This window comes from Panthera onca, chromosome A2 (assembly GCF_046562875.1).
Source record: "Panthera onca isolate mPanOnc1 chromosome A2, mPanOnc1 haplotype 2, whole genome shotgun sequence".
Classification (NCBI taxonomy): Eukaryota; Metazoa; Chordata; class Mammalia; order Carnivora; family Felidae; genus Panthera; species Panthera onca.
The window spans coordinates 101015589-101027974 of NC_138340.1; the positions used below are offsets into that span (position 1 = coordinate 101015589).

Consider the following 12386-nt stretch of genomic DNA (forward strand, 5'->3'; position numbering starts at 1 on the left):
CTCTAATATTCAGTACTGCTACTTGCTTTCAAGTTAATTTGTATTTAAGAATACACCCTTTAAAGTGTTTAGAGATAACATGTGCTATCTTCAAACAGTGCCAGAGTGCTTATTGCATTCATTAACAGCAAAAATATTAAAAATAAGTGAAAGTCATTTCACCTAACTTAGCTAAAAAAAAAAACAAACTCGTGAAGATAAAAGCACAGTAAACCTAAAATTAAGTAGAAGGATAAGGTAAGGATAAGAGCGGATAGTAATAAATTTGAAAGCCAAAAGTAAGAAAAGTAACAAAATTAAAGGGTATTACCTTTAAAAACTAATAAAATAAATAAGCCTCTACTAGCAGGAATTACTAATACTAAAAATAAAAGTCATAGTTAAACAGTATTAAGAGTTAAAGGGAAATATAACTATATACATATAATAAAAATTTTTTAAAAATTTTCATGACAATTTCAGACAAATGTATTGGAGAACATTAATAAATAATCTTTAAGAAAAATATAAATCACTTAAATGACATAGGAGAAACTGACAAGCTAAATGAACGAGAAGAATCAAAAAATTGAATCAGTAATGAAAATCTCTGACTTCTTTTCCTTCTAAGATCACAGGCTTTGTTGGCTTAACAGTCAAGCCTTATAAATTCTTTAACCTTTGAAGAACAGATATTCCCTATCTTATACAAATAGTTGTGAAAAACAGTAAAAGAAGGAAGTCTACCCAATTTATTTCACAAGGGTAGTAAAACCTTAATTAAAGTCACACAATAATAGGATGACTAAACTACATTGTAGACCAGACTAGCTATGAATATAGATATAATGTAAATTTCCAGTCAAAATGCAGGATTAGGGGCCAGATTTAATTTCCTCCCTGACACAACTAAAAACCAGACAAAATATATAAAACAGTATCCTTCAAAACATTAGACACCAGTAATGAAGGATAATAATACCGGGGAGCAGGGAAAAAAATTATGTAAACACTACACTTTCTCCAGTTTGCTGCCAGGGTAGTTTCCAGGCCATGGTGTACAGAAGGAGAATCTGGAGAAAGTTCAGAAATCTCTCCAATTTCAGGAGACAAAGGTAGGAGTCTGGGTAAGCCAGGTATCAAAAATTCACAGACTAGATTACCTGATAGGAAGAAGGTACACAGAACAATGAAGCTCTGAGGAGTGTCCCCCTCAAATATTCAAGTAAATACTGTTCAGCACAGTGTGACAAAACTACCTGACTCCCAGAAAACAACCAACTGAAAAGAGTATAAAGAACTGGCAGCAGACCAGAAACGGTGCCTGGTTCCAGTGGCAAAAAAGGAAATCTCACAATTCTGAGGGCATGTATTAGAGTTCTAGAAAAGATCTTGCTTCAGTAGTCAGGAAAAATGAACCCTAGACTAAATGCCGCCCCAGTCCTACCTAAGAAAGCTTAAAAGCAAGACCAAGAGGTTCAAGCTGTTTTAAAGTGACTTAAAAGAATCCAGGACAATGCATAGAAATACAGAGATATGTATAGGAATACAAAAACGTCTAGCCCCCCAAAAGGTAAAATTTATGAAGTTTGGATCTAGCCAAAAATTATCAGGAATTCAAAGAAACTAGGAAAAAGCTGACCAAAAAAAATGACACAGGTGATAGAATTGGTAGGTAAGGACACTGAAACAGTTATTATACTGCATTCTATATGTTCAAGAAACCAAAGGAAAGTTGAAATACATTAAATAGAGACAGGAAGGTAGAGAAAGATACAAATTGAACTTCTAGAGTTGAAAATTGCAAAGTAGGAGATGAAGAGATACACTGGATAAAATTCAAAGCAAATTAGACATCACAGAAAATCAATGAACTGAGAGACATAGCAATGAAAACTATCTTAAATGAAGCAGAGAGAATAGAGACTGAAAAGGAATGAGCAGAGCATCAGGAAAACAGCCAAATATAAGTAAAATGGAGATTCCTGGATGAAGACAGACAGTGGGAAATATTTTGAGAAACAATGGCCTAATGTTTCCAAATTTGATGAGATCACTAACCTACAGATCCAAGAAAATCAATGAACTGCAAGCACAAGAAATATGAAGAAACAAAACTAAGGCACATTGTAATCACAGGGCTCAAAACTAGTGATACAGAGAAAACCTAAAAGGTAGCCAGAGAAAAGAGACATATAGAGAAACAAATGTGTAGATTCTAAGAGATTTCTCATCAGAAACAATGCAAGTGAGAAGACAGTGGAACAACATCTTGAACATACAAAAAGAAACAAAACAAAAACAGCCATCAACCTAGAATGCCATACCCAGTAAAAATATGGACAAAATAAAGACTTTTTTGAAAACAAATGTGGCAGTTCCTTGAAAAGCTGAGTAGATACCTACCATATGACCTAGCCATTTCACTCCTAGGCATTTATCCAAGAAAAATGACAGCATATGTCTATACAAAGACATGTACATAAATGTTCATAACAGCTTTATGTATACTATCCCAAATCTGGAAACAACCAAGCGCCCACCAACATGTGACTAGATGAACAAATGATGGTATGTCCATACAGTAGAATACTATTCAGCAATAAAAAGAACAATAAAAAAAGAAGCTGTTCATAGATGTTAAACATGGATCTCAAAGTAATTTTGCTGAGTAAAAGGGAAGACAGAAAAAAAAGCTTACACGATATATTATTCTATTAATATAATATTTGAGGAAATGCAGACTAATCTATAATGACAGAAAGCAGATCAATAGTTACCAGAGATTGCAAAGCAGATCAGTAGGAGAAGTTAGGGAGGGATGGAGGGATGGAGGGATGGTATTACAAAGGGACACATAATAATTTTGGGGGTGGGGGATGATGGATACTTTATTTGGTTTTGGTGATGGTTTCAAGAACATATACATACGTTTTATCAAAGTGTACACTTTAACCATGTGCCTTTATTGTATGTCAACTATGCAATAAATGGAATTGTTTAAAATGGATGAAAAAAATCCTGAATAAAAGATTAGTCGATTAAATTGCTGTTATAAAAAAGTTATACATCATGATCAGATGGGTTTATCTCAAGAATGCAGAATGGTTCAATACCTAAAAATTCTGGAAATGCAATATACTACTATTAAGAGGTTAAAAGGGAAACATAAAACAATTATCTTAGTAGAGACAGAATCTGATAAAATCCAATACTCATAATTAATAAAGAACTTTTGGTACAACTGAAACAGAAAGTAATTATCTTAACATAATAGAGGTTGTCTATCAAAACCCTACAATAAATATCCCACTTGAAATTTTAGGGGTGCCTGGGTGGCTCAGTCAGTTGAGCATCTGACTTCAGCTCAAGTCATGATCTCAAGGTTCTTGGGTTCAAGCCCCCCATCAGGCTTTGTGCTGACAACTCGGAGTCTGGAGCCTTCTTCTGATTCTGCGTCTCTCCCTCTCTCTCCCTCTCTCTCTCTGCCCCTCCCCCACTTGTGCTCTGTCTCTCTCTCTCTCTCTCTCTCTCTCTCTCTCTCCTAAAAATAAACATTAAAAAAACATTTTTAAGTGAAATTTTAGAAGCACTTCCTTTGAAGTCACTTCTTTTACACATTGCGCTGGAGGTCCTGTCAGTGTATAATTTTTAAAAATGAATAGGAAAAAAGCTAAAAAGAAACAGGTAAAACAGTTTTTATTTTCAGACAATATGATTACGTACACAGGGAATAAAAAACGAAGACTTTGTAAACAATTAGAAACAATAAGAGGAAGGTGCCTGGGTGGCTCAGTCGGTTGAGCATCTGACTCTTGATTTCAGCTCAGGTCATGATCTCACAGTTTGTGAGATGGAGCGCTGCATTGGGCTCTGTGCTGACAGTGTGAAGTCTGCTTGGGATTCTCTCTCTCCTTTCTCTCTGCCCCTTTCTCCGCGTCCTCTTGCTCTCTCTCTCTCTCTCTCTCTCTCAGAATGAATAAATAAATAAACTTAAAAATAGAAATAAAAGATACTGTCAGGTGCCTGGATACAAAAATCAATACACCAAAAAACAAACAAGGCCACCAACAAAATAATACTTTTCCTGTAGACCTGGAATAGCTAATTAGAAGATGTAGAAAAAGAAAACAATTCACAATTGCAAAACATTTCTCCAATGTACTTTTTTAAAAATGTGTATTTATTCTTGAGAGAGAGACAGAGTGCAAAGTGAGGAGAGCAGAGAAAGGGAGACACAGAATCCAAAGCAGACTCCAGGCTCTGAGCTGTCTGCAGGGAGCAGAGCCCGAAGCGGGCCGAACCCACAGACTATGAGATTACAACCTGATCTGAAGTCCAACACTTACCCGACTGAGGCACCCAGGATCCCCTCCAATGACCATTATAACTGAAAAACTACAAGATCTATATGGATAAAATGACAAATATTTTTCCCAGAAAATTAGTTTTACTCTGTGGTTTGAAAAACTCAATATTTAATTTTTTTTCAATGTTTTATTTATTTTTGAGAGAAAGAGAGAGACAGAGAGCAAGTGGGGAAGGGCAGAGAGAGAGGGAGACACAGAATCCACAGCAGGCTCCAGGCTCTGAGCTGCCAGCACAAAGACATGGGGCTCAAACCCATGAACTGTTAGCTAATGACCTGAGCCAAAGTCAGATGTTTAACTGACTGAGCCACCCAGTCGTCCCTGAAAGATTCAATATTTAATATGAAGGTTCAATGCAACACTAGTCGGAGACTCCAATGGGATATTTTGTCAAATTTGACAAGTCAATCCTGAAATGAGTATGTCAGATTCAGGAATAACCAGGAAAGAAATTGGGAGTATTTTCCCTGTTGATGATAAAACTTATAAATCGATCATAATCAAGACAGAGATGTAATAGCTCTGAGAGATAAATAGACAAATGGGGCAGAATAGAGAACTCAGACACTGATCCTCACACATAGAGAGCTTGACATATGACATAGGTGGAGTTACAAATCAGTGCAGCGAAGACAGACTGCTCAGTAACTGATATGGTGATAGCTGGTTATCTGTATGGGGAAGAAAAAGATCACCACGTTGCCCCATATACAAAAAATAAACTGTAGTGGAATAAAGACTAAATACCTAAATTTTAAAAAACAAAACACACCAAGTTTTAAGAAGAAAATACATGAGGATCTTTATGACTTTGGAGTCAAGAAATGTATAATATTCAGAAAGCTGAGACCATAATGGGATAGAAATACACCAAAATTTAGGACTTCTGTATACTAAAAGGTACCCCGTAAAAAAGACAAGCCATAGCCCTGGAGGTGATATCAGCAACCTAAACAACAAAGAATTAATATCCAGATACAGAAAGAGCTATTAATAAAAAAGGAACACCAAGCCTTTAAAAAAATGAATATCTACAGGAATTTACAAAAGAGGAAACCTGAAGTTCCATTAAACACACAAAAACTGTTCAAACAGTTACCAGGGAATAGAAATTAAAACAATGAGATCTATCATACACACTTCCTGTTGGCCAGAAGGTAGAGAAAGGAGCATTGTCATATACTGCTGGAAGGAGGGCAAATGGGCAGAGTACCCATCATCCATTTTGGACAGGATTTTCACAATGTCAGACGTGAAAACTTGCCTATACTCTATGATCTTCCAATTCTGCTCATAGTGTTTATCACCTACTAGTAAGAGAAACTTGCAGTCTGACTTACACGAAAGGAAACTTGTAGAATGCTTATGGCAGCATTGTTGGCAAAGGCGAAAAATGAGAAGCAATTTAAATGTCAATCAATAGGAAAATGGATACATTTTAAATGAGATATTTTTATACAACAGACTACCATAGACAAAGAAAATGAGTAAATTAAAGGTATAGGAAAACAAATAAGACATGAGACTGAATACAGATATATGGCAGAATGATACATTATGTAAAGTTCAAGAACACACAAAAGATATATGTGGTTTATGGATAAAAACATATGTGGGAAAATTATAAAAACTTTGAAAGAATGATAAATACCCAAGTCATGAAAATAACACATCAGGGGAGGGTGGGGAGGGGCCATGAGATTGAGGGGCACAACCAGAGGCCTCTACATATATCTGTAATGCTTCTTCTTTTTCTTTTTTTTTTTTTATAAAACTCTATTTTAAAAAAATTTTCTAGTTTATTTCTTTATTTTGAGAGAGAGAGAGGGAGCGAGCACAAGCAGGGAGGGGCAGAGAGAAGGAGAGACAGAATCCCAAGCAGGCTCTGCACCATCAGTGAGATCATGTGAGATCATGACCTGAGCCAAGACCAAGAGTCAGATGCTTAACCAACTGTGCCAACCAGGTGGCTTCTTCTTAAAAATAATGCTTTTAATGCTTCTTCTTAAAAAATAGCTAGCATGAATAAGGCAAAATGTTAACATTGGATAAAGCTGGGTTGTGGAATACATGGGTGGGTTTGTTTGTTTGTTTGTTTTGCATTATTCTCTGTACTATTGAGTATGTTTGAAAGATTTCCTTTTCTGAAGTGAGAGAAGCTTAAGATTGTTCATCTAGTTAATGGCAAAACTGGGATTTAGACAAGGAGTCTAACTGCTGAGCCTTACTATCCTACAGTGCCTTTCTGAAATTGGCACATGAATGATGTAATATGTGTATATACAGATCTGTACACTACATAGATGTATGGTGATATATGTAAGTCACACTTAGCACTTAGCACATTGGGTGGCACATCAAAACCATTCAACAAATGGCAGCTATTATAACCATTGATTTATATTAGTAATTGCTATTTATATTGGTATGTTTTGTAGCCTTTGTAATTGTATGTTTATGTATATGTAATGTGTATATTCTTCTAGACCCACATCTTACACATCCCAAATACTTATACAAACAGTGACCATGTCAGCAGAAACAATGATGGAGTTTAATCCTCAGTGTGGCTAGCCAGGTCCTATATGCCTTCAGGATTACTTCTAGAAATTGTGAAGGGCAAAGTAAGAATTCATTCATTTACTTAACAGCATTTATTGAGTACCTATCATGTCACCAAAACTGGGGATCCACTAACAAACAAGACGAAAAAAGAAACCAGGTCCCTGCCACAGGTGAGAAGCACTATTTAATAGTGTAGCGTAAAGCAAGCCAGACACGTGATTGTAAATTTTCTAGTAGCCACATTTACAAAATTAAAAGAAACGGGTGAAAATCATTCTACTAATGTATTTTACTTACTTTAATGGATCTGAAATTTCATCACTTGAATATGTAATCAACATGCAAATATAATGACATAGTTCACATTCTTTGTGCTAAGCTTGGTAACCTAGTGTGTATTTCACACTTATCCCACATCCCACTACACACTCAACATGTTTCCAGCATTCAGTAACCACGTGTGGCCAGTGGCTGCAATGTTGACCAGGGTCTTTCGTGAGCGGATTAGTCAGATGAGAAGTAATTCAGAAAGCATGCAAGTTGAGGTAAGTGGTAAAAGCAAAGGAAAATGCAGGCTGAGACATAAAATAACTGGGTAGTAGGAGTGGGGTAGGCATACTTTAGGCTTAAGGAATGACTTTCTGAAGAAGTAGCTTTTGAGCTTGCACCTGAAACACAAGCCAGCGGCAAGCAAGATGAGGAATGTACCCTTTGCTGCAATCCTACCGTGCTAGGTGCCCTGTTTACAATAGGACAGGCAAGAATGTTCTTAAAGAATCAATCTGTGCCAAAAGAGGGCCTCTGATGCTAATAAATATATGAATAAAAAAACAGATAGCGGTTGTTAAAATAAACTAAGATTTTTGGTTCTTCTTAAATGATAAGAGTTACACTGAGCATCACTTTTCCGAACAAATATTCTCCTCTGGTGAAATAACAGATGACACATGCATGATCTGTATTGCATTTGGATATGAATGAAACTTCACATAATATGACATAAATTATCTAAGTGCTTCTGATTGGGATGGTCAGCTCACCTTTGGGCCTTGTACTCCAATTCCCACTGGCCCTCTAGGACCTGTAGCTCCTGTTTGGCCTACTTCTCCCTAGTGAGGAAAGAGTATTTGAAGAGTATATGACTACAACAGTAAAATAAAAATAATATATTCCTGCCTTAAGAGCTAAGTGCTCTCTTACAACAACACAATAAGATAAAACAGAGCTTTATGTCCTCAATTCATATGTGTTTGAATATATATATAGTAAATATATATCGATTATATTATTAATATCAATGCTCACAATATGTTGTAAAATATGAAAATATGTGAATATATTATGTTTTTAAGTATATGTTTCTATGTAATTCAAATATATATATGCATATATATATATATATATGCCTAAAATATGCATATATATATATATGCCTAAAATCCCTTCAGGTAGATGGAGTTTTACCAAATTTGGAATATATAATGGGCTGGCTTAAAATACAGGCTAAGTAGCATACTTAAAAGGTGGAGGGCACCTGGAATATAGGCAGTTACATTCCACATCAACTAAAATTGACACATGAGAAGCCCAAGTGACTGCTAATCAAGGGCAATATCGTGAACAGACAGAATGACCTGATCTTCCAATGGTGAGCCCAGATCAAAAGTCTCAAGGACAGTAACTTTATGCCGTCAAGTGCTTCTCACACGGGAATCTCTAAGGAGTGTACTGGAAGGTGACTACTCTCAGAGGAGTATTTATTTAATGATCATTAGTGACCATTTGAAGCAACATTAAGTATAGCTAGTTAAATAATAAGTGCCATGCATCTCCCTAAGGATAAATAATAGCTGTTAATTTAGGACATAATAAGATTCCCATGTTCACAGAAAAGTTTTATGTATTTCTGACTCCATATCTTTAATTAAATGTTTCAGGAGTTTGACCTATTGTGGGAGTGTTGGTCAGAATGAATTAGCAAGCCCACAGGTGGCCTCTACTGACAATCCTCCTTGAATTGCTAGAATAGGATCTCTTGAGAAAAACGTAATAAAACAGTAAATTAAGATTGCATAAATAAATGTGTCTAAGAGCATAAAGAATACACATTATCTTATCTAAACCATCAGGAATATCTATAATGTTTTGCATTAAGTAGAAATCTGATGTTTAAGTTCATTTCATCTACTGCTTTCCCAATGCACTGGCTCCTGACCAGGAAACAACAATAGACTATGGATGTACTAAACTCTGCTTTCATTTAGAAAGTTACCTTGGAGAAAGAAAGAGAGAGAGAGAGAGAGAGAGAGAGAGAGAGAGAGAAAGAAAGAAAGAGGAAGAGAGAGAGAGAAAGAGAGGAAGGAAGGAAGGAAAGAAAGAAAAGAAAGAAAGTTACCTTAGAACCAGGTGAGCCTTGTCCTGGGGGCCCTTGTGGACCAGGTGGACCCATAGGACCTTGGATTCCCTTTAAAATAAAATGTTTAAAAATAGTATTAGTGAAATTCAGAAATTTGGATAAGACTAGTTTCATATCCTCTAACATGAAATTTTAGTTCACATCACATAATACATTACTCATCCTCAATATTTGTTGAATGGCATGACAGAGGCTGCTAGTTGAACCATAATATGCATTCTCCCCTTTATCCATGGTAAAAGAATTTTAGCTGACCTGCATGGCTGCCTAGAATAATGACCATATTTCCCAGTCCCTTGTGCAGACAGGCATTGGCATATGGACTGGATTCTGGCCAATGGGATATGAATGGAAGTGATGTGTGCAATTTCTGATTCATGACAAAGGAGGAAGTATGCCTTCCCCTTCCATGTTCCCCTTCCCCAGTGGCTGAAGTGAAGACATAATGGTTATTGTGGATCCTGTGGATGAGGAAAGTACCCTTGGAAGGGCAGACTCATAAGAATGAAGAAGACCGAACCCCTGAAGACCCTGATGAGCAGAGCCACCACACCAGCTTGGAGTTGCAAATAAGAGAAACAAAATTCCGTCTTGTGAGCTTATTTCACATCTCAGTCTCATGCAGGCAAACCTATATTCTAGTTGCATCAATGAAAATATATCAGGATATTAAGTTGAAAGTTTGGCCATAGGCTCTAAGAAGCAATAGCCTATAGACATCAAATTGAAGAATGTTCAAACACTAGACTCTCACTCACATTGTGGATATAAAAAGGGGAAAGAGGATTTAATAAGTTCTTCTTTGGAGAAAGTAGTCTTAAAAAGCATTTTCTGGGGCACCTGGGTGGCTCAGTCGGTTAGACGTCCGACTTTGGCCCAGGTCACGATCTCACGGTCCGTGAGTTCGAGCCCCGCGTCGGGCTCTGGGCTGATGGCTCAGAGCCTGGAGCCTGCTTCTGATTCTGTGTCTCCCTCTCTCTCTGCCCCTCCCCCGTTCATGCTCTGTCTCACTCTGTCTCAAAAATAAATAAACGTTAAAAAAAAAAACAAAAAAAAAAAAACAACATTTTCTTTGCAGAAAATGAGAGGGATTTGGGTTGCTTCCCTCTTTAGCCTATTCTAGAGAGGGAGCTTCAGTGAAACCACTTATTGACCTTGATTTTTGCTTTGGGGACACAAGGGACCTTTGTCTGCCTCATACCTGGGAGAGCTAAAATGGACTATGCTGGTCAAGAGGGGCATGGGTGGGGTCGGCGGGGGGAAGCAATCAGCCCATCCATCCAGGGTCTGTCAGCACAAAGGCCACACTAGTTTTTTTCTGTGGACCAGATGTACTCTAGATGAGATACAGGGTTGGCCTGGAATTGTTTTGAATCCTGGCCAAGAGGACCTGGAGGAGCTGTGGAACTCCAACAGAGAGAGTCAATATTAAATGAACCCCCAGAAAAGCAGAGGTTGATGGGGAGAAATGACTGGAGCAAGAGAGTTCTTCATCCATGGCCTGAAAGTGGCAGTCACAGGGGCAAGGCAGGAGCCCCACAAGGAAACTTAGTGTCAAACATCTGTCAAGACCAGAGGATCCAAAGCCATGTGACAACAGACCAGCCAGGAAAGAACCTCTGTGGCCTCTCCCCTCTACCCTCATCCTTGACTCAGCCTGGGAGGGATGAGAAGCACGATCCCTCCCATGGACCACAGGCTCTCCCTACAGCTCATACCAGATGAATGAAGATTAAAAGGAAAATTAACATATTGACTAGATAATTTGCATTACATAATTAAAACTGTGATTTACAACTTAGAGGTGACACAATAAGTTTTATTACCTAAAAGTGATAAGAAAAGACTGAGGTTTGTTGGTAATTTCTTCCAGAAAAAGAAAAAACTTTCCCCACTGGAAAATATTTAAGGGATGATGAGGAAAAAACTAAAATTTTATTTCCCTTACACCTCACAAGCCATGCTTGTATAAATAATGGTTATAGATATATGATTGGTTTATTACAAATGGCATCCCCTTTTCTCCAGCTGGATGATACAACTGCTGTTTATTTTTTAATTATAAACACGATTCCCCTTTTCTCTGGTTAATGAAGATGAGGCAGTGTAAACAATTTAAGAAAGCTAAGGTTATTATAATAAGGAATTAAAATGTTATTATTAGAAGGAATCGTTTACAATAGTCTACAAGTAGCATGGTATGTGACAAGGAACCAAAAAATTCGAAGGGTTATGTGCACTTATGTGTATGTGGTTATTTGTATTTCACTCCAATTTGTAACAGAGTTGAAGTTGTCAAGCCTCCAAACATTTAATGAAAATCTGCCAGCCACTTGAGTCATATTATAAACATGTTCCTGAAAACAAGAATTCCCTCCAAAACAGATGAGTGGGAAAATTCATTTCTATAAGAGAATTAGGGAGATCTAGCAACAATCATTCCGTGGGTAAACATGTTCAATTAAGGATAAGAAGAAAAATGAATAACTGTATAAATGGAGGTTAAATGTAAGTAGGATTTAAATTATTTGTCTTAAAAGGGCAAACACACTCTTTTCTTATTTAAAGCAGTTTGTAAATAACACATTCTACTCAATCTCCTACCGATAGGGGTCAGCTCCTTATAGATAGGTCTACTTTAAAAGTTATCTTCTCTTGGAAAAGGAGAGAACGGGGTGAGAAAACAAAAGAAGTCAGAGATGTTTTTTAACCTGAAGCACAACAACATCCACCAAGATCCAGTAGTAAAGGCAATAGGAAGTTGCAGGTGGGAGATCCAGGATTTACAGGCCATCTGGAAAGATTTGGCTTTTTTTGGACCTCATTTTCAGGCCTATTAGTGGTAACTCAGCACCAGGACCACAAGACTCAGGAAGCAACACGACTGTCCAGTCACATCCAGGACCAGAATGTAAGCCTGTATGAAATTGGCAAATAAACTACAAAGTGTGAGACTGCTTGATGCCATAGTCAAACCATAATCCTTATGTAATCAAAATATCCAGCTCTTAATTATTATCTAAATACTTATATACAGACTTATCTTGGCTTTTCCT

At 37.0% G+C, this 12386-nt stretch overlaps 1 protein-coding gene across 1 annotated transcript in view; it reads right to left on the reverse strand.

Moving 5' to 3' along the window:
- COL28A1 (collagen type XXVIII alpha 1 chain) overlaps positions 1-12386 on the reverse strand; it is a 175474-nt gene that overhangs the window by 95271 nt on the left and 67817 nt on the right. Inside the window, exons 17-18 of the mRNA XM_078442134.2 lie at positions 9310-9378; positions 7955-8023 (exon numbers count right to left, since the gene is read on the reverse strand). Of these exons, the coding sequence (XP_078298260.2) occupies positions 7955-8023; positions 9310-9378 (138 nt within the window). The remainder of the gene's footprint in view (positions 1-7954; positions 8024-9309; positions 9379-12386) is intronic.